The sequence below is a fragment of the Stegastes partitus genome, unplaced genomic scaffold, assembly GCF_000690725.1.
Source record: "Stegastes partitus isolate 25-593 unplaced genomic scaffold, Stegastes_partitus-1.0.2 Scaffold1212, whole genome shotgun sequence".
Taxonomy (NCBI): domain Eukaryota; kingdom Metazoa; phylum Chordata; class Actinopteri; family Pomacentridae; genus Stegastes; species Stegastes partitus.
Genome location: NW_007578943.1, coordinates 163,365 through 186,033, shown reverse-complemented (window position 1 = coordinate 186,033; position 22,669 = coordinate 163,365). Strand labels below are relative to the sequence as shown.

Sequence of the window (22,669 nt, the reverse complement as noted above, 5' to 3'; positions counted from 1 at the left end):
ATTTAGAGGAACGTTTTTGATGAAACTTTAAAACTATGGATTGGAGAATGGCCACTACTTAAAACTGGACCTGACTTAATTGTGTTGGATTTTGAAAGTTTAATTTGGGAGAACAAGCGTTGTTAAAGTTTAAAGCTTTTGTTGATGACCAAATATTGAAGTGGTTGGTGTTGGTTCGCCCTGAGGATCCCTGGTTGAATGTCATTCCACCACTCTCTCTACCAGTTTCCTGTCTCCCTTAAAGTATAATTAAAAAGTAATCCCCCCCCAAAAAAATTAAAAATTAAAAATTAAAACCGCCACACTTGGCTGTTGAACACCTTTGATTCTCCAGGGTTTATCTACCTGGCCAAACAGAATGCTCACCTCAGCAGTTTTTTTTTTTGCATACCATTTGTTTTGTTTTTCATGTCTACGTTTGAGTCGGAGGTGAGTGCAGGTGCAGAGATGCTGCTTCATGTGTGACTCTTGTGGTTTGTGTCCTGTACGAAGAAAGAGTTTGGATACTCGGGGAGGCCTGTGGCGCAGAAACTTTGAAGAGCGATAAGAATCAGACAGAAAGTAACACCCTCATGTACAATCACACGAGCCAGACTTTGAAGTAGACGAAGGGTTCTTGAATGGGATTCAGGAGGAATGCGTGCTGTAGGGGTTGTAGCAATACGACAGTTTTATACTGCAATTTTTATATATGCTGTTACACCTACTCTTAAGACCTCCAATAGGGAAAATCACACTTTTTACCCCGTTCAACATGTCCACGAGGTGTTTTTCATAGTGTGGAATACATATCATGTGTGAAGTAGTCAGTGCCAAAACTGAGCATTTCCACGTTCAGGCTGCAGCATCCTCAAATCAAAATCAAAATCAAATCAAAATCAAATCAAAATCAAATCAGGTTTATTGTCATTTTGCTGTATACACAGTAGTACAGGCAAGATGAGAGAGCGTTTCTGCAGGATCATTTTAGTTTTGTGGCATGAGCGTCTGGGATAGGCAAGACACTAAACGTTCACTCTCGCTGTCTCCTGAAGGGGGCGCTGCGTCCATGTGCGCTGCTATTCGTTGAACATGGTGAACCTCTTCAGGTCCCTGTAGGTCTTCAGGGACACAAAGACACACGATGGTGTGACGATGGTGAAGCTGCAGATGCTGCCCAGAGCTAGCTGTCTGTCTGTCTGCATCCCCTCCAGCTGTATGTCCGTCTGGGATGTTGTCATGGAGCCATGTTTCTGTAAAAGCAGACACTCAGCAGTCCCTCCACTCTCTGCGGGTTTCTCTCAGCAAACGTAGCTCGTCCAGCTTGTTGTGGAGGGAGCGGACATTGGAGAGTAGGAGGACAGTCCTGCTGGTCTGGAGGGGTTAGCCTTTAGCCCCGCATGGATCCCGGCCATTTGCGCTTCCTTCTCTCTTGGGTAACTGCCGGCGTTGTCTCCGATCGGACTCCGTGTTGGTGTAGTTTGTCCACATCACAACTGATCGCCGCAATTTCAGCGCCGTTCACTGTCCTGACGCCCAGCAAAGTCTCCCGGCTGCAAATTTTGTGGAATGAACGTCTGGGATAGACAAGACACTCAAAATGTTCACTTTCGTTGTCTCCTGAAGTGGCCGCTTCATCTATGCGTGCCGCCATCACCATGTTAACATCCTAATGAGCGTCTAAAAAATATCGATTTGGACAGCCGAGATTTCCAGCGGAACCAATCCTGACCTGCAGGGAGGGACTTTCTGTGTCATTACTCTTCAGAGTCGACTTCTGATTTGAACATGTATGACTGAATCGCTCTATTGTTATAGATAGTAGTTAGTTTTACAGTGTATAAGAAGAGCTGTAGGTGAGCTGGTGTGCTGAGCTGCAGTGAGTGGCACAGCAAGAGAGAGAAGCACTGACTTCATAGATCTTCACATGCTGAAAGTGGCAACGGTGTGGTTGCATCCAAGTCATTAAACTTAGAAAATAATTAATTTTATGGAAAAAAATCTTCCAGGTTTATTTGTATCCATATATACCTGGCTGATATACAGGAACCTAAACATGCTTTTAGTTCAATTTATGGTGACCTGTTTTATGAAAGTCTAGTATCCCATAACCTTTATTGCATCCACTAACAGCTTGGAAAAATATCAGCTCTCTTTTGCTTGCTAATTGTTTTATTGGCTTTCTGAACTTTGAATGGCTTCCATACTGGGCAGGTAGTAAACAGTTAGGGTGGTGTAGCTCCTTCGCTGGGATCAGCTCGCCCTCGAAGCAGCACTGGTTTGGTTGTGTGGCTCAAAGTGAAATCAGCAATACCACTGACCATCTGACTCACTGTATTGTTGACTGCTCTGCTATGACTAATTGCGTACGATGTAAAAATGAAGGCTTCGCTTAAGTAGTTAGTAGGTTCAGGAGATGTTTGGGACTTACTGAAGCTCACCTTTGGAGTCTTTATTTGACCAAGGTAGGTCTCTGCTTTCAGTTTCTAATAGTTTTTTTTTTGTTGGTTTTGTTTTAACTATTAAATATTTACCCTGCAATTTCTGATAATTTGATTTGCCTACATGTCTGGTAAGCAGCGGTGTTCAGAGTCAAGAAAACTTTAAAGACCCAATCAAGTTTTTACCTCTCTAACATATCAGTATGATGTTTGTTGTTACATGCTGGAAGACATGTCATGAGTCAAATGAGGCGACAGTTGCAAAAACAGAGATTCAGGTTTTTGTGCGAGTACAGAACCAATCTTTCAACTTGCATTGTGGGACTTCTTGTATAATTTTTCATCTTCTAACATGTAAGGCTGAATTACTCCAACATTACAACTTTCCATTGTGTAGCACAGAGTATTTGTATAATGTTTGAGCAGAGTTGTGGGTGAGCTGATGTGCTTGAGCTGCAGCGAGTAGGCGGTGGTGGTTGGAAAGAGAGGCAAGAGAAGCACAAGTGTAGAGTTTCATCCAAGTCATTTTCAGGCAGAAAGGAAAATTGTTTTAATGGGGGAAAAAATAATTAAATATTCAACTTTAATACACAGAGATGAGTTTTAGGAGTTAAAGCAAAGACGGGAGACATAAATTTCCAAGCTGTCATTGCTGTCTAGTTCTAGCTTGTTTGAAAAGTGGACTTAAAGATAACAAGTAAGTAACAAAACTGTTTATAACTCTGTGTCAACAAAGACGATCTGATTCCTTACTTCTGAAACAAACAACTGCATTATCAGATACTGAACACAAAGTCCAATTAGAACTTTGATATAATGAAATTCTGTTTCTTTTTTATTTTAGTTTATATCAATCAGACGTACATTTTTATGCAAATGGGTGAACATTTCAGTGGTAGCTCCACCAAAGTAATATTATACAACAGCCATTTTAACAATGTTCGATCTGTTCTAGGACAGGTGTTTTTTAGTATATTTCAGCTGATGATCAGACCAAACTCTTGACATCAGCTTACTATCCCTTCTTACAGAATTAATCCTCATTTCATTTTGATGCCTGTCAAGTCCAGCTCGGTTTTTTTTAAATTCCCACCAAAGCGTCAGACGGCAGGCAGGGGCTTTCCTGGGATTTGAAGATTTTCGATAAAGGTATGCGGTGAACTGAAAGTTACCTGCCGCCCCATATTGCATTCCAGTGGATGCCTTAGCTGCGGGAAACAGTGCGTCCTCTGTGCTGCGTCTCTGGGGAGGCCTATCATTTCACTCCTACCTGCCGGCGCTGACCTGCACATGGGCCACAGAACAAGACCCTCTCTGTGTGTTCCTCTGTGGAGAGCTGCCCAGTGTGTGCTTGACCCGGCAGAGGGCTGTGATGCCTCAGCAAAGTTAACCCCTGTCATTTTCCCCTTTTAATGCCTGTGCACACAGGAATTTAACCTCTTGTGGGCATTTCTGCCTTTATTCCGGAGTTGAAAGCGTTCTCAAACCGGAGCTGTTCTTCATGTTACAGTGACTGATTGTGGATCAGATAAAAAAACAGATTGAATTTGGTTAATCTGAATCAGTGATGATTGTAATCTCACTTACACATGTCTGTTATGATGTGGTAAACTTCTCCCACACAAATAAGTTGACTTTTAATGCCTTTCTTTCAGCCTTCAAACAAACAAACCTCCCAGTATGTTACGACTGTGATTCAATTTGTTTCGAAGGACAGATTTTTATTCAAGATTAAAGGTCCAGAATGATAACGAAACAATATTTAGTGAAATTACTTCTGAATTTTGAGCCAAATCTGACAGCCAAGATAATTTATACACAGCGCCCTCCATAATTATTGGCACCCCTGGTTAAGATGTGTTAAAAGCCTTAAAATAAATTCAGTTTTTATTGCAGAAGCATACTCTCACACTGAAAACTGTAGAAAAATGTAACCTTCAACTCAAATGAACTGTTGGCAAAAGGCGGTTGTACAAAGTATTAACATCAACGGTGCTAATAATTGTGACACACATGATTTGATGTAAAAGAATTATTTTGTTAATGTGTGAATTTTTTCACACTGAATATATGAACTTGAATTAAAGGTTGAATTTTCCTCTTTTTTTTCAATGTGGTCCTATATTATTGAGAAAAAAACTGAATTTACTAGAAGCTAAAGAACACATCTTAACCAGTCTTAGCCAATAATTATGGAGGGCGCTGTACCTCCTAGCCTAGTAGGAGAAATGATGCTGTTTGCTTGTATCGGTTGCATCAGTGTGACCGCTGAACTCTGATTTGTGATTATACCACGAACATGACATATTCGTAGAGTCACAAATTAATATGGACTAACTATGTTTTCGAAACATAGGCATCTACGAATGTGCAAGAGTCTGCTTGGAACCGCAAAACATAAATTTCATCGTCTCTCAAGTCCATGAGGTTCCATATGGATTCCTCCAGAAACGACTGTGTGTCACCCTAAGTTTGTGTCCGTGGAACCACTACACTACAAATGCAATGGTATGCATGTGTGGAATACGTAGATACCACCGCACAAGCACTGAGCAAAGTCTTCCAAACGGACTCCGGTGAAGTCAATAGCAACAATTATGTGTCTTCAGCTGTTAAGCGTGTGCCTCCACAAGGGAGTATAATCAAGGTTTCAAATGTTACACTTAACATACTGCATTCATGACACCAGGCGTGTGGGCTGGACTCAAATAAAGGTCCAGACTTTGAGAAACCCTGGTTGTTAAAGCGTGTTTAGACATAAAGCAGTGGACTTAAAATACGTAGCTGTGCTGACAATAGCAGTTGTGACATATATCAGTTTATTTAGTCTCAGTTTTCTCTTCAAAGATTTAATTCTTCTCTTTAGATTGACACCACAATGACTGAAAAATCACATTATTTGGGATTAAAATATAAAATGTAGTGTTAACCAATGAAGACACCAGGTGCCGTCTGTCTCAATAGATTCTGGGAAGTTCTGTGTTTGTTTAATTTGAGAAGAAATTCAGCAAGCATGGAATTGACTGATTTTAAGCTTTTTATTTGTTTGGGAGTCAAACAGCCTTTTACTTTGAATGCCTCACGGCCAGAGGATATGTGAATCCGATGAGCGGATATTTCTTTTCCAAATAGCCTTTCAAGACATTACTTATGCAGCGATGCGTAACGTTGCCCACAAAGGCTCTGGAACAAGAAGATAAAGGGATACAAAAGGCGCTCATTGAGCTTCTTAAAGTGTTTTTAATTCACTTGGCAATGCACAGTGGATAGAATGACAGTCGGAATGATAGATTAAGGCGCAGGGCAACTGTATTTTCCCTCCGGAGTCACACTTGTGTGCCCCTTTTCTTGGAATGTAAAGCACAGAGCTTACTTCCACCTCAGCCTCAGACCTTGTGGCATCGGCGCTACATAATACGCTCCCTTTAGCCCTATACCATCCAGCTTCTATGGCTTTGTGCACCCGTGAATGTGGCCTTTATGCTCCAGTTTTGTTGATATTTCTCTACGTGTGGGGGGGATTTTCTTGTCTTCTCCCTAATACTTGGCAAGGCAGTGTGGCATTCGCTCTTGGCAACGTTGAAATCCCACAAAGTCTCACTCTGGGGGCTTTTGTAGCCATTCACAGCACTTCCGAGTGATGGACAGGGAGCCGGGCTCTCCCAGGTCGCATCCTTTTCGCCTCAAAATGTGTCTTTTGTTGATATTTGTGGCTCCTCTCTTTTCCCGGGGTCTTTTTCACCAAGGTCGGATGCCACAGGGCTCCAAGGGTAATTACTGTGACAGAGGAGCAGAAGTTAGGCTGGGCTACCCAGGTCGCCCAATCATGTTTTCATCATCGGGAGAATGTTTTTCTTTGGGGACGTAATAAATCCCCCCCTTTGACATGCTGCATTTACTCTGAATACACACAGGAAGAAAGACCCCAGGTTTTTTTTTTCTCTCTCCATTTTGCACCATTGCTTGTAACAAGCTGAGGCAGATCATTGTTGCTAGTTCGCCCTCACTGCTTTTTAAAAGGATAGGTTTGCACACTTAGACATTCCACGGTGGAAGAATTTCATAGGTATTTGCACTGGAATGTGGTTCCTCAGTGGACTGTGTGGGAGACGTAATGGTCATTATAATGTCTAGTGAACATATAGAGTACTCACTGTCACATGCAGAGCTGCGTAGAAAATCCACTACATCGCTGGTCTGGCGCTCTTTAGGTAACACACACAATTCCAATCATGTGTAAATAACTCACTTTGTCATTTATTTAAACATCAGTGTGCTTCTTTATCCATATTTTTGTATCAATGCAGCTCTCTGTTGATTTTCTCCAGGGGTCAAAGCACAACACAGGGACACAACAGTTGATTGTTCTGTAGTAGAAGCTTGTCGTGCCGTTTTTATGAGTAGGACAGGAGTAGAAACTCAATATCCCTCCTTTAAAAAAAAACAACAAAAAGGCCACATGTTCCACGTTCCCGTGCTGATCCCTGTTAATGAGAGCGGGTGTGTCCCAGCCTATGCACCCGGCGAAGGGATCTTTAATTAAATCACTCTTGGACCCGTTGCTACACATGTGTTGCACGCGCCTGAAATCCTACACAAGCAGCAGCGACGTGCCACACATTTGTATCACATATACAGGCTGGGAATTTATTTTCAGCACCCCCCCCCAAGATTGTGTTCACACTAAAGCTGAAAATATCCCCATTCTATCCTGTTTCTCACATGTAGGGTAGGGCGATAAAGTGATATATAAAACATCAGACTGGAATTTGTCTACAGATTTGTAATATCTTTTTATAGATGCTATTCCTGTAATGGATCTGGTTGCTTTTGTCCATTGAAGGCAGTGCTGTAAATGTGTGGGACAGGCTGCTTTTCTGACCTGAGCTGGGTTTCTAGGTGTGATTCAAAACTACGATTTGAAAGGTATTTCATTATTTTAGAAACGTACATTTCCGTCTTGTCTTTTATCTGTCAACGCTTTTTAAATAAAAATTTCTGCTTCACAGTCTCATGATTTAGCGACCGTAACTCGCCCGCCTCTATTTACACGTGATAACATTTTAATGTCAAAATTATTAATTAGAGGATAGTCAAAATCTTTGTACATAAACTAGTTTCAGTCTTAATTCAAATGCATGGTACAAAAAATATGCCATTTTTGTTAAGTGTTTAAAAGAAAGTTATGCCTTAAAGCAAAATTTCAAATTTCCATGTTCACTGAAGATTAGTTGTAAACATTATGCTTGTGTATTTCCAGATAGGAGTTCCTTTTTTAAAACTTTTTCAGTGTAAGTGATTGGGGATTAAAAACAGATTCTAAAGCTTTTCTAGTTAATATGAGGCTTGAGTTAGTTACATGAAGAGTTTAACTCTTCAGATACTGACTGAACTTCTCTAAAACTGACTTTCAAAGCCTCATTTATGGTCTTGGTGAACTTTGGAATGTATGAAAGAGCACAGAAAGAGGACTGTAGATTCTACCTGTCATCCCTCACATGAAAACTGCTTTCTGATTAAAACAACACTCTCATTCTTATGGTTATGGGAACATATTCTAAGATAGACTAGAAGGATTCTTTACATTTAATGGAATGTATTGACATATAGTAAAACATTTTAAAATTAAAAATAAACTCACCACTGCCTTTTTGTTCACAAAATATGTAATTTCTTATTTATTTTCTAATATACACATAGGCCAGTGCTAAATTATTGGCAATAAGCCAACCTTGGTTTAGTTTTTTTTTCTTTGTGTGTATACCAAATGAAATTGGACAAAGGCAGCCGTATGTGTCATCTTTGTTAAAAACAATCATCAAAGACAAGCAGCAATTAGGACTGCATACGGCACGGCAGCAGTTGGATATAAAGACCTGGAAGCGTTTGGTGTTATGCAGACTGTGTTTCTTTGGTTCTGCGTGGACTTTCCCAGACAGCAAGAATAACATATTGGATTACCTAAATTGAGGGGTTTTACCCTTTAATCGCACTTCACTTTACATGACAGTAGTCGCAGGAGTTCTGAGAACATAATCTGCTGCTGCTTCGCCTTATGGGTGCCTATCTGCTTTGGCAGCTCCGTGGTGTGACTCTGAAAATAGCCTGAATGCCTTCACATTATTGTGTTGTGGTGTTAGGATCTGTGTGTCGACTCCCACTGAAGGCTAGTGTGTCTTTGGGTATGCAAGTAATATAGTACTTGGTGACATGGAATAAATACATTTTGACGATTCATAGTTGCATAACGAGTTGCTGAAGAGCTGTCAAAGCCATTGAAAGTGGCAGGTGTAACGCCAGCTTTACTTGTGTTGCTGTTAGTCTGTCATTAAGTGTCTTAACTCTGCTGAGTGGTTTGTATTTGCTATCATTTACAGTATCACATTTGATTAAAGCAATATGACATTACATTCAGGTTAGTAGGTCAAAAAACACACTAAATGTTCCCTGGAAGGTTGTCAGAGATAACAATAATGGATTTCACAGTGTGTTGTTAGATAAAGTGCCTTTAAACAGTACTACGTGAAGCTGAACATGTTTCTTTAATGGCTGCATTATCAGTGAACAGCACCCTCCACTGCAACGCTGCTACTTATCATTGGGCTGGATAACATTCCCTTCTCTGAACTTTCACTTTTGTTTCACGTTCCTGAGATCTTTGTCATTTTGTTGTCATTGTCTTATATTACTGCTAAGCTCTACTGTAGCCCGGCCTGTAACACGTGTGCGTTCTTAAATTTAGACTCTGAGATTAGTACCTGGCATGTCAGGGTCAGAGGTGATTGTTTCAGGAACTCATTCACACCAAGAGGACTGTTGGCTTTCAGGAAAGGATGTGAAATTGTTTGTGTATCGGACAGTCGTAGAGATATTTCTTCCAGTTATCAGCCCTGAAATTGTACTTGAACAGTCAGAAGTAGTTCTGATTAACAGTCTAATTCTCTTTTTCTGTTAATTGTATGTTTCCATTAGTTTTAGATTGGTGGTGTTAGTGCCTCTGACTACAAGCTGCTTGCTGCAAATCCAACAGTTCGCCTCCTCCAAGTTATTGGGCACACCCTTCTCATGTGGATTAAGAGCCCACAGCAATGCTGTGGTGTTTGGCCTTGGAGCTAAATCCATGACGTTAAAGTCAATAGATGCTCAGAGTTGGTTGAATAGGCGCCTCAAGATAAAACAGCTGGTGCCATTATACCGTAGAAGGGGGCACCACATAGAAAACAACACAGAAATAGTGATAAAAACATGATTTCTGATCGTTTCATCTGGCTGTTTTCATCAAGCTGAATGGAAACTGTTTTAATGATTATAAAAAATGGTTTGAGGTCTTTAATAAAGGAGTTTTTTTTTGTTTGTTTTTTAATTTTAAAAAAATTGCAGCAGGGTCTGGAGCTGAACAGTTTCAAATTGAAATCGCAATTAGCAAATGTCTGCAGTTTGGGATGTAGTCAGTCAGAAGTTGCCCAATGCATCACGAACACAGCTGCCAGCGTTACATTGGTGGTGGTTGAGCCAGAAGCAGTGATTGACAGTAAGACAAGCAGCACCTCAGTTGTATGGGAGTATTTCAGGTGTTCATCAAAAGGTACTGTGCAAGGCCTGTTATAAGTCCTCACATCACAGGCTACCAGCATTATTAAAAGGCAGCTTTGTGACAAATGTGTGGCTCAATAGTGAGAGTAGTGATGCTCTAGCCAAGTCTAGTGGACAGACTACTATTTCTGTGTTGTGTGTGACTGCATGAAAAGGCCTCACAAAGGCACTGTGGGGTAACGAAAGCCATAGTGCACTACCTCACTAACGGCATGCTGTGTATTAACACCACTCTGAATGCTGAATAAAAGATATTTAATTCCCTCCTGCACATATGTTAGTCAAGTTGCCTTCTGAGACTGCTCAAGAAGATGAGAGGGAACTGAAAAATGTGGACTATTAGCAGTTATTTTGATGGTATCTCATGTGGTAGCTCTCTATAACTTGTTAAATCTATTACAAAGTAAATATTGCAATTAAGCTTGAATTCAAAATATCTATCAGAAAAGTTGCAGTTAGATTGTGTTGCCCTAGCAGCCTCTTTAAATTAGATGTTGCCTGCCAGCCTCCACTGATGTCAACAACTTCAATAGCTTCATGGGAACATGGGTCCAACAGAGCTTTCAAGCATTGTTTTGGTAGATTTTTTAATGAATGAAATGTGTGGCTGGAGGGACGTGCCACTGTGTAAATGTGTAGGAAATAAACTTGAGGTCAGTTAAATCTCACCAGGCCCCAGAATAATTAGACCTAGTTCAAAGTGTGATTGACACGAACAGATCCAGAGAAGGACCACGAGGATTATCTGCCGGTTAACTAGCAGCCGTCACTCACTTTGGTGCGCATTCCGGTTGACTGTGTAAGTAACTGTGTCTGATCTGATGTGTCGCAACAGTAAATCCCCTCCTTGAGATGATTTATGGAGGCTCAACTCAGAGCCAGCGTTATTTGCAGTTGCTGTCTGATGCACATCTAACTTAAATACCAGCCATACTCTAAGCAACGTAGATCCATCCATTGTCTGTGGCTCCAAAAAAAAATCAAATACATCACAATGACAGAAACTTGTTTGCGCTACATTATCTCAACCACTGGCCAAACATCTGAATTTCCACAACTCTTTTATCTTCTGGAGGAAACTTTGTGATGCTGTTTGCTTGGCGTCTGGGTGGGTCTCTGCCATTTTGTTCCCAGACGAATGAAAGAAAAAAAAGGAAGACAGCCAGTAAACAGGGAATACATTAAATCTTTCGAGCGGTGCGCTGTAGTCAAAACAAGAGCTGTGTTTTATCTGATGACAGTTTTCTAAAATGTAGCAGGCACTTCAAAGTTAAGATGTCTTAGTATGATTTTAAGATGTTTTGTTTTAACCAGCAGATGGGGACATTGCCATTGACTTTTTCGGTCCCAAACTTACTCACATAGCTGCACAAAAATGCCGAAGAAGGAATAAAAATGTCACACTGTAAAATAATGATGTATTTATATTGTGTATTGTCGTTTTTTTTGTGCGAGAGGCTTTTGCCCGAATGCTCTGTGCAGCTGATCTGCTTCATCACGACTGTGTGGACGTGGTTTCATCAGATTTGATTTACTTTATCTGGCTCAACTTTGATTGGTGCGCAGAAGTATGTGACATCATTTTTTTTTTTTCCAACTGAACCCCACCCTTTTGAAAACAATAAGAGGAGCACAGACAAAAACAATTATGTCCCATAAAATACCCTTAAGAAAATAATGTGTTCACTTAAAATCCCATCACTAATGCTAACAAGCTCCCTGAGGCTAAAAGGTTTTCAGGGGCTTTTCTGATAACGTTTTTTTTTTTTATGAACTGCACAAGCAGGACAGACAGCTGGTATTAAGATGTTGAAGTGGAAGCACTTTCCCAGCGGGCTGAAACACGACAGAAGATGACAGAAAAGAGACGGTGAATGAGTCTGACGGTGGTTGTTGTGTGTGTGACGAATGTGTCGTGTACCTCGTGAAAAAGGAAACGTTACTAAGTTATAAAAATTGAGTGAAAGAGAAGCCCTTTCTTCTAAAGCATTGAAAGATTCCAATGTAAACACCGTTAAAAGCCTCCATGCCGGGGCGATGGCTGCGCAGTGTCCCATCGCTCTCCTGCAACAAGGTCTGTTTCTGCGAAGTTAATTCAATTAAAGCAGACAAAAGGCCACTGGCACCAATAAAGTTTGGGTGAAATGTGAAGCCGTGCAATGGACACACACAGTCTTGTGGCCAGTCAAGCGTGATTTACATTTGCATAATGCCTGGCTGCCGGGCAGGCTCGCCATCGCCATGGGTTACAGTGGGTGCTGTGAAGAAATGCAGCTCCGTGTTTGGTGGGTGTATCCTGTGTGAGGCTGACTGCGAGGGTGTCCTCACCAGCACCACACACAGACAAATACGGGCACTCATTTGTGCGTTACGACACTCGTAAAGGCTCTCTTTGCTTCCTAACTGCTTTAAATCCTTCCTCTTTTCACCATTATCTAGATGTGATTGTTTTAACTTGAATGTTATTTCAGTGTTAATCATGAATAAATAACCACAAAGCAACAGGCTGCAGTAAAAAGACATGAAGAAATGGTTGCATCTATACACACAGCTTGCAATGTTTGTTGGTTATAAAAAGAGCTTTGACATTAGCTTTTATCATGAGTAACAGAGCTCAGGCATGTTTGTTTTTCTTAAAATCAATCCCGCTGGGTGTAGTTAAGCCATGGATACAGCAACTGTGTCCCCTCAAAATAGTGACAGGACAACGGCTTTGGTGTAACGTTTGCTTGCAGGGCGACAAACACTGACATTAAAATCAGCTAATTCCCTGAAAAACCAAGAAGGGATGCGTCAGTTCACAATCCAAATCCTCAGCCATCCTTGTTGTTTCATGTCGTGAAGGGGATTTCAGATTTCAGCAGACATCAACAATATTAACAGCACCACAGTCAATCAGCTACTCCAGGCCAAGTTCTCAATATGAGCATCTCCAGCTTTTTGTTTCATGCTTGTTTGGCTATGAGCTGGTTCGTGACCTCCAATCATATTTTGACATTGTTGTTTTTGGTTCTGTTGATTTAGCAAAGATTTAAAGTTAATCAGTGTGACATCTTGATGCATCCACAAAAGCCTGCCACACACTTCTTAAACAGTTGGTGCATGTCTACCCCCAGAAAACAACCCCATAGGTTGTTTTGCAAGCAGGTTGTCGTGGCCTGTAGTTATGTTTACATGACGTTTCAGTAATATATTTAAGACTGGAGCTGGTTGTTTCGCTTCGAGTGCTTGTTGATAAGCGGACGAGTCATCTCGCAATTGTTTTTTGCCATCATTTCGAATATATTTGCCAATCCCTGCATTATTTGAATGTTATCCAAAGTGTGTATTCACATAAACCAAGATTTGTAAGTTTGCCAGTCACTCCTAATGACCTGCCAGCATCATGACACACACAGCATTATGTCATTTCTTTCACATGTGGGATGTTTAGACTTCATGAACCCCAAAAAATAACAGTCTGATCCACTAGTGACGCCACTAAGAGCGCACTGGTTACTTAATAGTGTGAAAAACACTCTCTAAATGCTCATGTGAAGCAGCATTGCAATGTTTACAGTCTGGCCAGTGGCTTTAACCTCAAACCAAGTGGCTCCGTAACGTTTGCATGGATCGCTTCATGTTGGATTTTCACCACTAAGTCAAACACTTTGTTGGTTTTCCTTTAAATGATTCTGACATTTGGTGAAAGTGGTGAAAGGACACCAGCAGGGGGCACAATTTGCTGTAAGCTGTGCAAGAGTTATCAGCATTAAAGTAAAGACGGACTTTTCTATGGCGTTCATGTGGTTTAATTAGAAATGACAAGTGTGAGGTCATGCAACATGCGCTTCCAATTTAAAGTCATGCCTCTGCCTTATCCCCAGCACATATGACAGGGAGGACTACTCACACAACACACAGACACTCCTCTTGGCAGCAGCGATCAGGGAGGCCTCACTCATGGCTTAGCGCTTTGAGGAGTGATAACAATCGGCCAGAAAGTAAACCCCCCCCGCCATGTTAAAACCTAAGCACACAACGCAGACTTTGATCCAGGGGAGGAGGTTTCAGAAAGGCTTTCGGAAGAATGAATACTATATGGTTTGAGCTCAGGCCTTCACACTGTTTACAATTCAGACGCAGCCGGGATCCCTCTATCCACTTACACATTCATGGACAGAAACACAGTCTCAGCCTGCCTGTAGCAGTCAGCAGCCCTTTTTGGTTCTAGACGTTTACTGTTGTATAAATCTTTATCAGAAGACATGCACATACAGAAATGAGAGAACTTTAAGGAAACGATCCAGTCATAGCAATCGGAATTCTAATGTAATGTAGTGGCTATGTATCATTTAAAATGGTTTCACTGGGATAAAAATGATTAAGAGGGGTTCTGGTGATTTGGTAATGTTTACCATGTGTGGCAGGTTTGAGTTACCCCTCTTGGATCAGTGTAGATTCAGTGTGTGTACTTTCTGCCGATGCCTCATCCTCTGAGGCGAAGAGACCACCGCCGTGTTTCATCCCCGGCAAAGTAAATATCCCTTCATTCTTCAAAACCTTGTAAAAGTCGTGTCGAGAGGAGCGGAGCAAACTGGAGGGATGTTAATGTTCCGTGCTACTCCCACTGCTCACCGTCTGCACGCTCCGCTTCCTAAGTGTCCCCAACCCACTCACGGACAAGTGGCAATGAATCTGTCAGGCCTGAGGTGGTTTCCATTAAGGGTCTGTTAAAAAAAAACAATAGAGAAGCCCATTTAGTTGGGAGTTGCTTGGCTCAGTGAGGGATCAGTTGCAAAAGGGTGACCTCTTCACCTCCGCTGCCAGCGCATCAGTGTGTTATTTCATTTGCAGGGAACAACTGGCGTTTTCAAATGCAACTTGTGAGTTTGCCATTACGACACGAGAAGTTGTGCTCAGGAATTACTTGTTGTTCAAGTGGCAGCATCTGTAGTACTCATGGACATTACTGTCTGCTTCTAGAATCCTCTGAGGCCACCCATGTAGGAAGCTAAAGTAAAGTAATGTAACAAATTCAAAGGCGGAAAAGTAGAAAGCATGGGACGAATGTTTTATCAGTTTACATTATCCTCAATGCAATCCCAAACTCTTCATGCTGCAGGCTAACAAGCCCAAACTTTCCGCCGGAGTCCGTAGAAACTATCTTCGTCTACAAGAAGAACAAGGAGTCAAACAACAGGTGATGGCACCGACAGAGCCTTGATCTCAAATCATCTGGGATTACATAAAGAGACAGAAGCAACAGAGGCAGCCTTAATCCTCAAAGGAACTCTGACATGATCTGCCAAGCATTTTGAAAGACCTTACACAAATGAAATATGCATGAGGACCGGTACCTATGAGAGCTGTTTAATGGTACAGTGTCTGGAGTTTAGAAAAATCTGTTAGCATAAATGGAATAATGTGTTTCGAATCATAGTGTAAAATCACCTGTAACTATGAATTATTGTGTTTTCTTGCACTTGGAAGGAGCCCTTCATATCTACGTAGGAAGCAGGTCCTTTTCCACAAAGCCTGTCGTGTTATGTATACCATGTTTCTATGGGAACAGACGAACCAAACTCTAGAGAGGGATTACTTATGTTTTTACCTTGACGTGAGGGCATCATAGGTGCTATTACGCACTTGCAAGTGGAGAAGTGTTCAGGTAGTAAAAATCTGCAACCTCACCAGGAGATGCCACAAAACTATACACTTAACATCTGGTCTAAGTCGATTTGAAACTTTTACAGTTTAAAACCGTTGAACCGTCTGTAACTGGACAGACTTTGATGATCAACGTTATCTTAGACATTCCTGAGCTCATGTTGTAACACTACACAATGTTGTTTGGTCTAATATTCGGTTAAGTCTTGCACACAAATGTTGACTCGACGTAATTCAGAAGAGGAGAAAAATAGGTTCAAAAGTTGATCGTGTATGCTCTAGATTGCTAGTATGGTAATTAATACCAGTGTTCTCAAGCTGTGTGTCTGCCAGCTTGTTGTTGAGGTCTTCTGCCCCACAAGTGTCCAAAAAATGAATTGATGGAGCCTTAAATCAAAATAAGTTCTACCTCAGAAACAGCATTTTCAATCACATCTTTACAGCATTGATACGCATTCTGAAAAATGCTTCAATGGTAAGATTTTCAGGTTCTGTAATTGGCTTGATTCGAAGTGTGGAATCATCTGACGACACACTGAAAACCAGAAATCGATGACCACAGAACAACTACATTCTGTCTTCTGCCTGAACACCGGCCTTGGCAAAAGTGCAAGAACCCAAAAAATTTTTGCAGAGAACAAACAACAGCTTCTGGTATTCTCACTTTCCATGTTATGATCTCCTGACACTGGCTTTCCATGGTGCGTGTGTGTTTCCTCTCCCCTCGCTAACAATGCAGCTCAGGAAGTATGTCAGGATAAGGGCCAGACTGCTAGGCTCTCTTTGGTGACTGCATCCAACTTTGAGGGACAATAACGCAGTCTTGTTAATCCCAGAAAAGCGAGCTCAGCGTTCGCAAAAGCTGTGGATCTGTGAAAGGGAATTACTGCCCCAGGTGTCTTCAAAGAAAACTCTGCGATGTCCCTCTGGCTGGTGAGTGCTGTTTCAACATGTCACTTTAAGCTGTGGGTGGTCAGCGATTTGCTCCCAGCTCGAGGCCAGCCCAACTTCAGCCCCGTAAACTGGTAAAGCTGGTGGATTTGTCTGTTTTCAGGAGGAAACTTTTGTATACCTAACATTCTTTCAATCGTTTCCCAACAGACACCATAGACTTTTAGATTGTCTTGACTGGGTTTCCTTTTATGTAGGGGAGCTTTGAAAACCAACTTGGCAATAGTATACCAATAACAGCATCGTTATCCTTTCTTAGTCCAGTTTTCAATCCACAAGTTTTGCTTTAGTCATTTAAAAATGTATACGTCACCTAAATGCAAAGTTCTGTAAATCTGTTCAATTGTTTGGGAAAGCAGAGACACTCAGGCAACATTTATTTTGACGAGCCACTGCTACAACTTGAGAAGTAGACGAGCAGGACGACAGGTGGAACATTGATTAAAAATGTCGCTCCTGCATTGCTGCACATGTTAGGGATAGGTTACCTGCTCACTAGAAGGTTTTGCTAAAACTGATGCAAAGCTAATGTTAACTACAGCTGACGTATGTGCTGATGGTGTCATTTTTACGACCAAGTGGCTAATTTTAACATTTTGTTCTTTGCTTTTTGCTAATAAAAAAAAAAGACAATGGAGATCCAAATATTATTTCATGCAGATGTTTGAAACTTACCTGCTTGACCGAAGTAGTCCATCACAGTAGACATCAAGTCTGATCAGCTAGATAGTGATGTGTTCATGTTAGAGAATCAAACATGGTTCAGTTTGCAAGCATGTAAGAAATATAATGTGAAAATCATAATGTGCCTTTTGGTGTTCAAAAAACCCCAAAACATTTTCAATGCCTTCAATACATACTGGGTGATCTTTTTAAATTGTACAGGCTAGACTTTATGGATCTTTACCAAAGACTTGAACCTGACCATCTACAGCTGTTGTTAATTTTTTTAAAAGGCTGTATTAATTTGTATCCACTTAGAAATACGCATTAATTTCATCTTTTATGAAGTACCTTGTTATTGTTGTTGTGTCTCAACCCGATAAGATGCCGTTTTTTTTTTTAATGCCGTGTGAGGTCGACTGTCTGCGTTTGTGACCTCACTCAAAGACTGTCTGCGCTCAGTCCGTTTGCCCACTTTTTTTTCTGTCTCTCTTTTGTCCTGTCCTCTGATGTGGAAGTGTCACTCTTGGAGGTGTCCGGACGGTTAATTACTTTATGGCCGTGCAGAACGCAATAACTTTGACGCTGATGACTGCTTTACAAGGGGCTGTGCGCTCATCACTGGAGGTGGGCCCACATCTGTCATTGACTCCCTATGCGGTGGTCAGCTGGTTGTCTACGTGAAAACAGAAGAGAGAACAGCAGGCTTCCTTCATTAACCTTCATTTAACCTTCAGTTAACCCGTTATGGCTCTTTTTAAAAAGGTTTCCCCACTAAATGACTCCAACCGTCATGTTGAAATGACGGATGTACAGTCAAGGTACACACTTACGCTTCATAGGTGTTACTAAGTGAAGAAAGATGGAGGCGGCACTACAGTGGTGCTTTTCATCACCCTGGCCTGCGTGTTGTCCATTTCTGCCCAGTCTGGGCTTTTATGAGGCAGCTGATGATTGCTCGGAGGTCTTTGGTGTTTGAGGCACATTTATAATTACAGCTGGAAAGGTGAAGTGGCCACTGTGGGTGCTTTGTGTGTGGCGGGTGCTTGTGTAGATGATAATTAAAGGTTAAAGAGCTCACCCTTGCCCTTTGGAATTTGTAATTTACTTCACCACAAAGGATGAAGTTGTCAGGGAATTATTTACACAAAAAAACATTAATGAACCTCTGATGTATTAGTTTGGGAAATCCCTAGGTGTTTGGATAAATTGTGAATTATTATGTTTTATGTAATCGACATTTTGATGGTATTTATTTCAGTTTCTGCAACAATTTAAGAATTTTTTCTCTTTCTCGTCCTTTATATTTATATATTTTTCTGTATCCACAAACTTCATGAAGGAGCACCAAGAAAGTTTCTTAAGGTGACACATCTGAACATATGGACTCTATAATAGCTGTTTTGGAAAATCCGATTCAATTTTCCAGATTTTACGACTGCCTGGCAACGAGTTTTTGTTTTTCTTTGTCATTTCTCATCAGAAAACACTACTACAGGTTACGATCGCAGTATCACTTTCATGCAGCGACAGAGATTTAAACCTGTGCCAAAGGATGTTTGTAGTTCTTTGTGCCTTCTCCTGTCTAAAGAAGCTTTGGGTTAACAGCTAGGATTATAGTTTTCTTTGAACAGAACATCTCATTGTGCGCTCCAGTTTAGTCACCAATCCACACTTGAATTTGCCAAAACTGTTTCCATCTGCTGACTTTAGATAGAGCAGCGTTTCTATGCTATGTCAAAAGATGAAATGAGCTTTCACTTAATTCCCCGTGGCTTCCTGCCATGTGCGTGCATTCGCCAAGCTCTCAATCCCCCCCCCAAAAAGAAAAAAAACCCCGCCCTGGATCAATAGTGGGAGGGGCAGGAGGTAATTGCAACATTAATCACAACCACTTTGTTGGGGGCAGAAGCATGAAATGTAATATTTAAACAAATGGGTCTCCAATGGAAATGTTATTATTGGCTATTAGTTAACTTAATTTTAAATGTGTTCTGCAGCAGTGATAACTAACAGACTCTGGAAGCACTTTCTTGATGTCAATTCATATTACAGGAATAACGATCTTTGACAGTGGCCATGCGCATAACCGGCTGCATGATGTCATTTGGTCTCAGCCAAATGTTGGCACTTTGCTAATGACAGCTGCAATACATGTAAAATATGGAATAAGGTGAGAGCACAGCTCACACAGTTTCATCAGCGTGAGCAGTGAGCTGCAGTGCAGCACAGTGTCTGCACTCAATAATCCTCATGAGAAGGCTGTGACTAACTGGAACACTAACTCTGGTCTGTGCTACATTTTTAATGCCAGACCTGTATTTATGTTATCTTTCCCCCCGCAGATCTGTCAGATGAGATGCTCGAGGAAAATTGATGATCTAGATCCTGGATGAAGTTAAAAGTATAGCCTAGAGAGCGTTAAACTGTTTTTTTTTCTTTTTTTTATTGATGCTTTTAAACATCGACTGATAGCTAATATTAAATTATACTGATGAATGGAAGCCACCAGCTGCGACCAGAAGCCCATCCCATTTAAGTCCATGACCGGCCACTTCCCCTCTAATTCTCCCAGGAACAATGACCCTTAACTCCCTAACCTCTTGTCTAGTTTCCTAGAATGGACAACAGACCTGACGTTGCCAGATTGAGACATGCAACTAGCTCATTGTTTGCACTGCAGAGAGACGGGAAGTGTGCATAATATTGTCCCTGCGCCTTCTCTGGAACTTCTGTCCCTTTGCCAGTATTGTGTAATCTTTAACAGTGATACACAGGAGTCGGTGTAATGGTGAGACCGTGTTTTCACCTGAGTACCCAGCTTCACCCCCAAAGAGTCTGCAGAATATCTGCTAAATGCTCTGTAGCTTATAGCATGTGGGAAACTGTGTATTCTCAGTATTCTTGACTGATACTGTGGTTATTAGGAGCATGTGGATAGATTATTTAGTTTGGTAAATGTCACATAGATATTACTTTCAATTTCACACCAATGCATGATTTCTGTGTCTGCAAGGTTCCATGTGATATAAATGTCTTTGCTGAAGTCGACAAGGCTCCATAGAGCAAGTATGCCGACTGCACATGTCCCAGAAGTGCCAACTGGACACACTTTGTGCTCTGTTTATATCTCAGCCTGTGTATACTGTATTCTACACCCTCTGCTTCATTCTTTTAAAGTGGTTGCACACACACTGTTTTCTCTGTAGTAAAAAAAAAAAAGCAGCTTATTGGCCTGGTCAGCATTTATATGACAACATTTCAGTTTAAAAACACTGTTTCAGAGAAACAGAAAGGAAAGGGAAATGTATGTGTCAGGTTCAGCTGTGGCCAACTGTGTTACAAATTCCCTCCAGTGACTGAAGACAAACGGTGTTGACAGGGCTGCATGTTGAGGGAACTGAAAGCTCGAGAGTCAAACACAGACACCGTGTCTCGTTTAGGATTCCTACATTGGCACACGTCCGTGTACTACACTATACACGCTATACTTGGACCATGATTTTCACCCACCCAGATATCTGCCTGCTTTGCTTGTGGTATCATGACAGATGACTAAATTAACCCAGTGAATAACTTGCTGCAACAACCTGTTGCAACCGATGATTTTTAAATAGGTAAAGTGTTTAGTCTTTGCTATTCTAGCTGCAGCTTCTTCAGTTGCCATTTTCAAAGTTTGAAAAGCAATTGAAGGTCCTTCTATTTCTGTTTTACATCCACAATGGTGACCACTGAGGGTGGGAAATGCCTAGAGTTTGTACTGTTTGTACTCTTACTAGTACGCCATCTGGGTACTCACACAGGACTGCATAATGCTATAATTCAGTGTGAATGCCTTGATACACTCAAATAGCAAGTCTAAGTATGGAAGAATGTGATTTAAGACATGGCAAAGGCATTATCAAATTACTTCTGAGCGCATGAAATGCTACAATTCTAGTATTTCATCACAATTTTCCGCTTTTATCCAAAGTGACGTACATCCGAGAGTAGATACAACACAAGCAAGGATCTACTCAGGAGACAACAACCTGGATAAGTGCCATAGAACAAGTTCAAGTGTGACTGTGTGGAATGCTACAATACAAATTTTCACTGTTGAACAAACTATGTTAACTTTATCTGTCTATCCATTTATCCGCTGGTTTGCAGACTACCATTTTGAAGCCTCCATGTCGTTTTTTTTTTTTTTAACTGGACGTAACAACCAAATGGTGAACCGGATCGAGAACTAAAGGACACCACGCACACCGATATCAAATTTAGTCTAAATGAGACCCTATTTACAAAATGAACATCATGCTGTGATTGAAAAATCTTAAGACTAGTGACTGAGACCATAAACATATTAAGAAAATGTGTACTGTGTTGACAGATCAAGTGTGAAGTCGAGCCATTTTTTCATAGACTACTATACTGTTGACATACTCTTTGCAACCAGAGGAGTCGCCCCCTGTTGGTTATTGAAGCAAATGCAAGCTTAAGGCAGTTCTGCGTTGGCTCAACTGTTCGGACGCCCAACAATGTTGTGACATTTGTGTTGTTGTGTTGACGTTTCCAGTGTTGTCAGCTTAACTACAGCAGTGTTAATTGGCAAAATTCAAAGAACATCCATGTATAAAACTAGAAGTGCATTAAAGGAAGCTTCACTGTTTATTTTGCAGTACATTCACACAAGAGGGTAAAGTAGGTCATCTTGACATAATGCACACATTTTTAATTTGGCTAAGAATAATTCATTTGTGTGTAAATTCTTTTTTTCTGCTGGGCTGTGTACTTTCAGAAAAAAAGGTTGTGTATATACCTCTACACTGTAAAGTTTGAGATGATAAGCATTGCATTTTCCACCAGCCTGCTTGGATTTTTCAGATTTGGAGCTGGTTGTGGAAAAAGACTGACCCAAACATAACACAGGAAGCAGCTTCGAATACACCCAAACACACCATTAGGCCTATCTCGCAGTGTTGTCACCAAAAAAGTCACAGGCTTCCTTTTCTCATCTCCCTGAAAGGAAACAAAGGAGGGAGCAGGAGCTCTCTCTCTCTCTCTTTATTGTTCTGTAATGATATTCAGCTAATGTGATTTGCCAGAACATACAGCTGAATGTTCTGCTTCAGTGTCTTAAAATAAAAAAATAAAAAAAGAAGCCTCCTGACAACAATCTGGTTAATTCGTAGACCTAATCTGCAAAATTTCCAGTAACATCCCAGACTTCCTGTTTCTTTTTTTTTTTGTTTTTAATTTCACAATTTCTCTTTCTTGCTCCTTTTTGAATGTGAAGCTAGTTAAGAATATCACTGGAGCCATTTATTTTATTCGCCCTCCACTTAATCTAATAAGGGAAGCTAAACACCCACTTCAATTTCTGTCACTAAATGCCGTCTTCGGTCTCG

At 41.0% G+C, this 22,669-nt stretch overlaps 1 protein-coding gene across 13 annotated transcripts in view; it reads left to right on the top strand.

Annotated features, from left to right (window-relative positions):
• The window catches only part of tns1b (tensin 1b), a 187,175-nt gene that overhangs the window by 2,645 nt on the left and 161,861 nt on the right, over positions 1-22,669 (top strand). Inside the window, exon 1 of one of the 13 annotated variants that reach the window (XM_008297341.1) lies at positions 16,456-16,595. The exons of the other annotated variants lie outside the window; for them this stretch is intronic. Coding sequence (XP_008295563.1) covers positions 16,581-16,595 — 15 coding nt within the window. The 5' untranslated portion in view covers positions 16,456-16,580. Of the gene's footprint in view, positions 1-16,455; positions 16,596-22,669 lie in introns of those variants that run through there. 13 annotated transcript variants of the gene reach the window in all.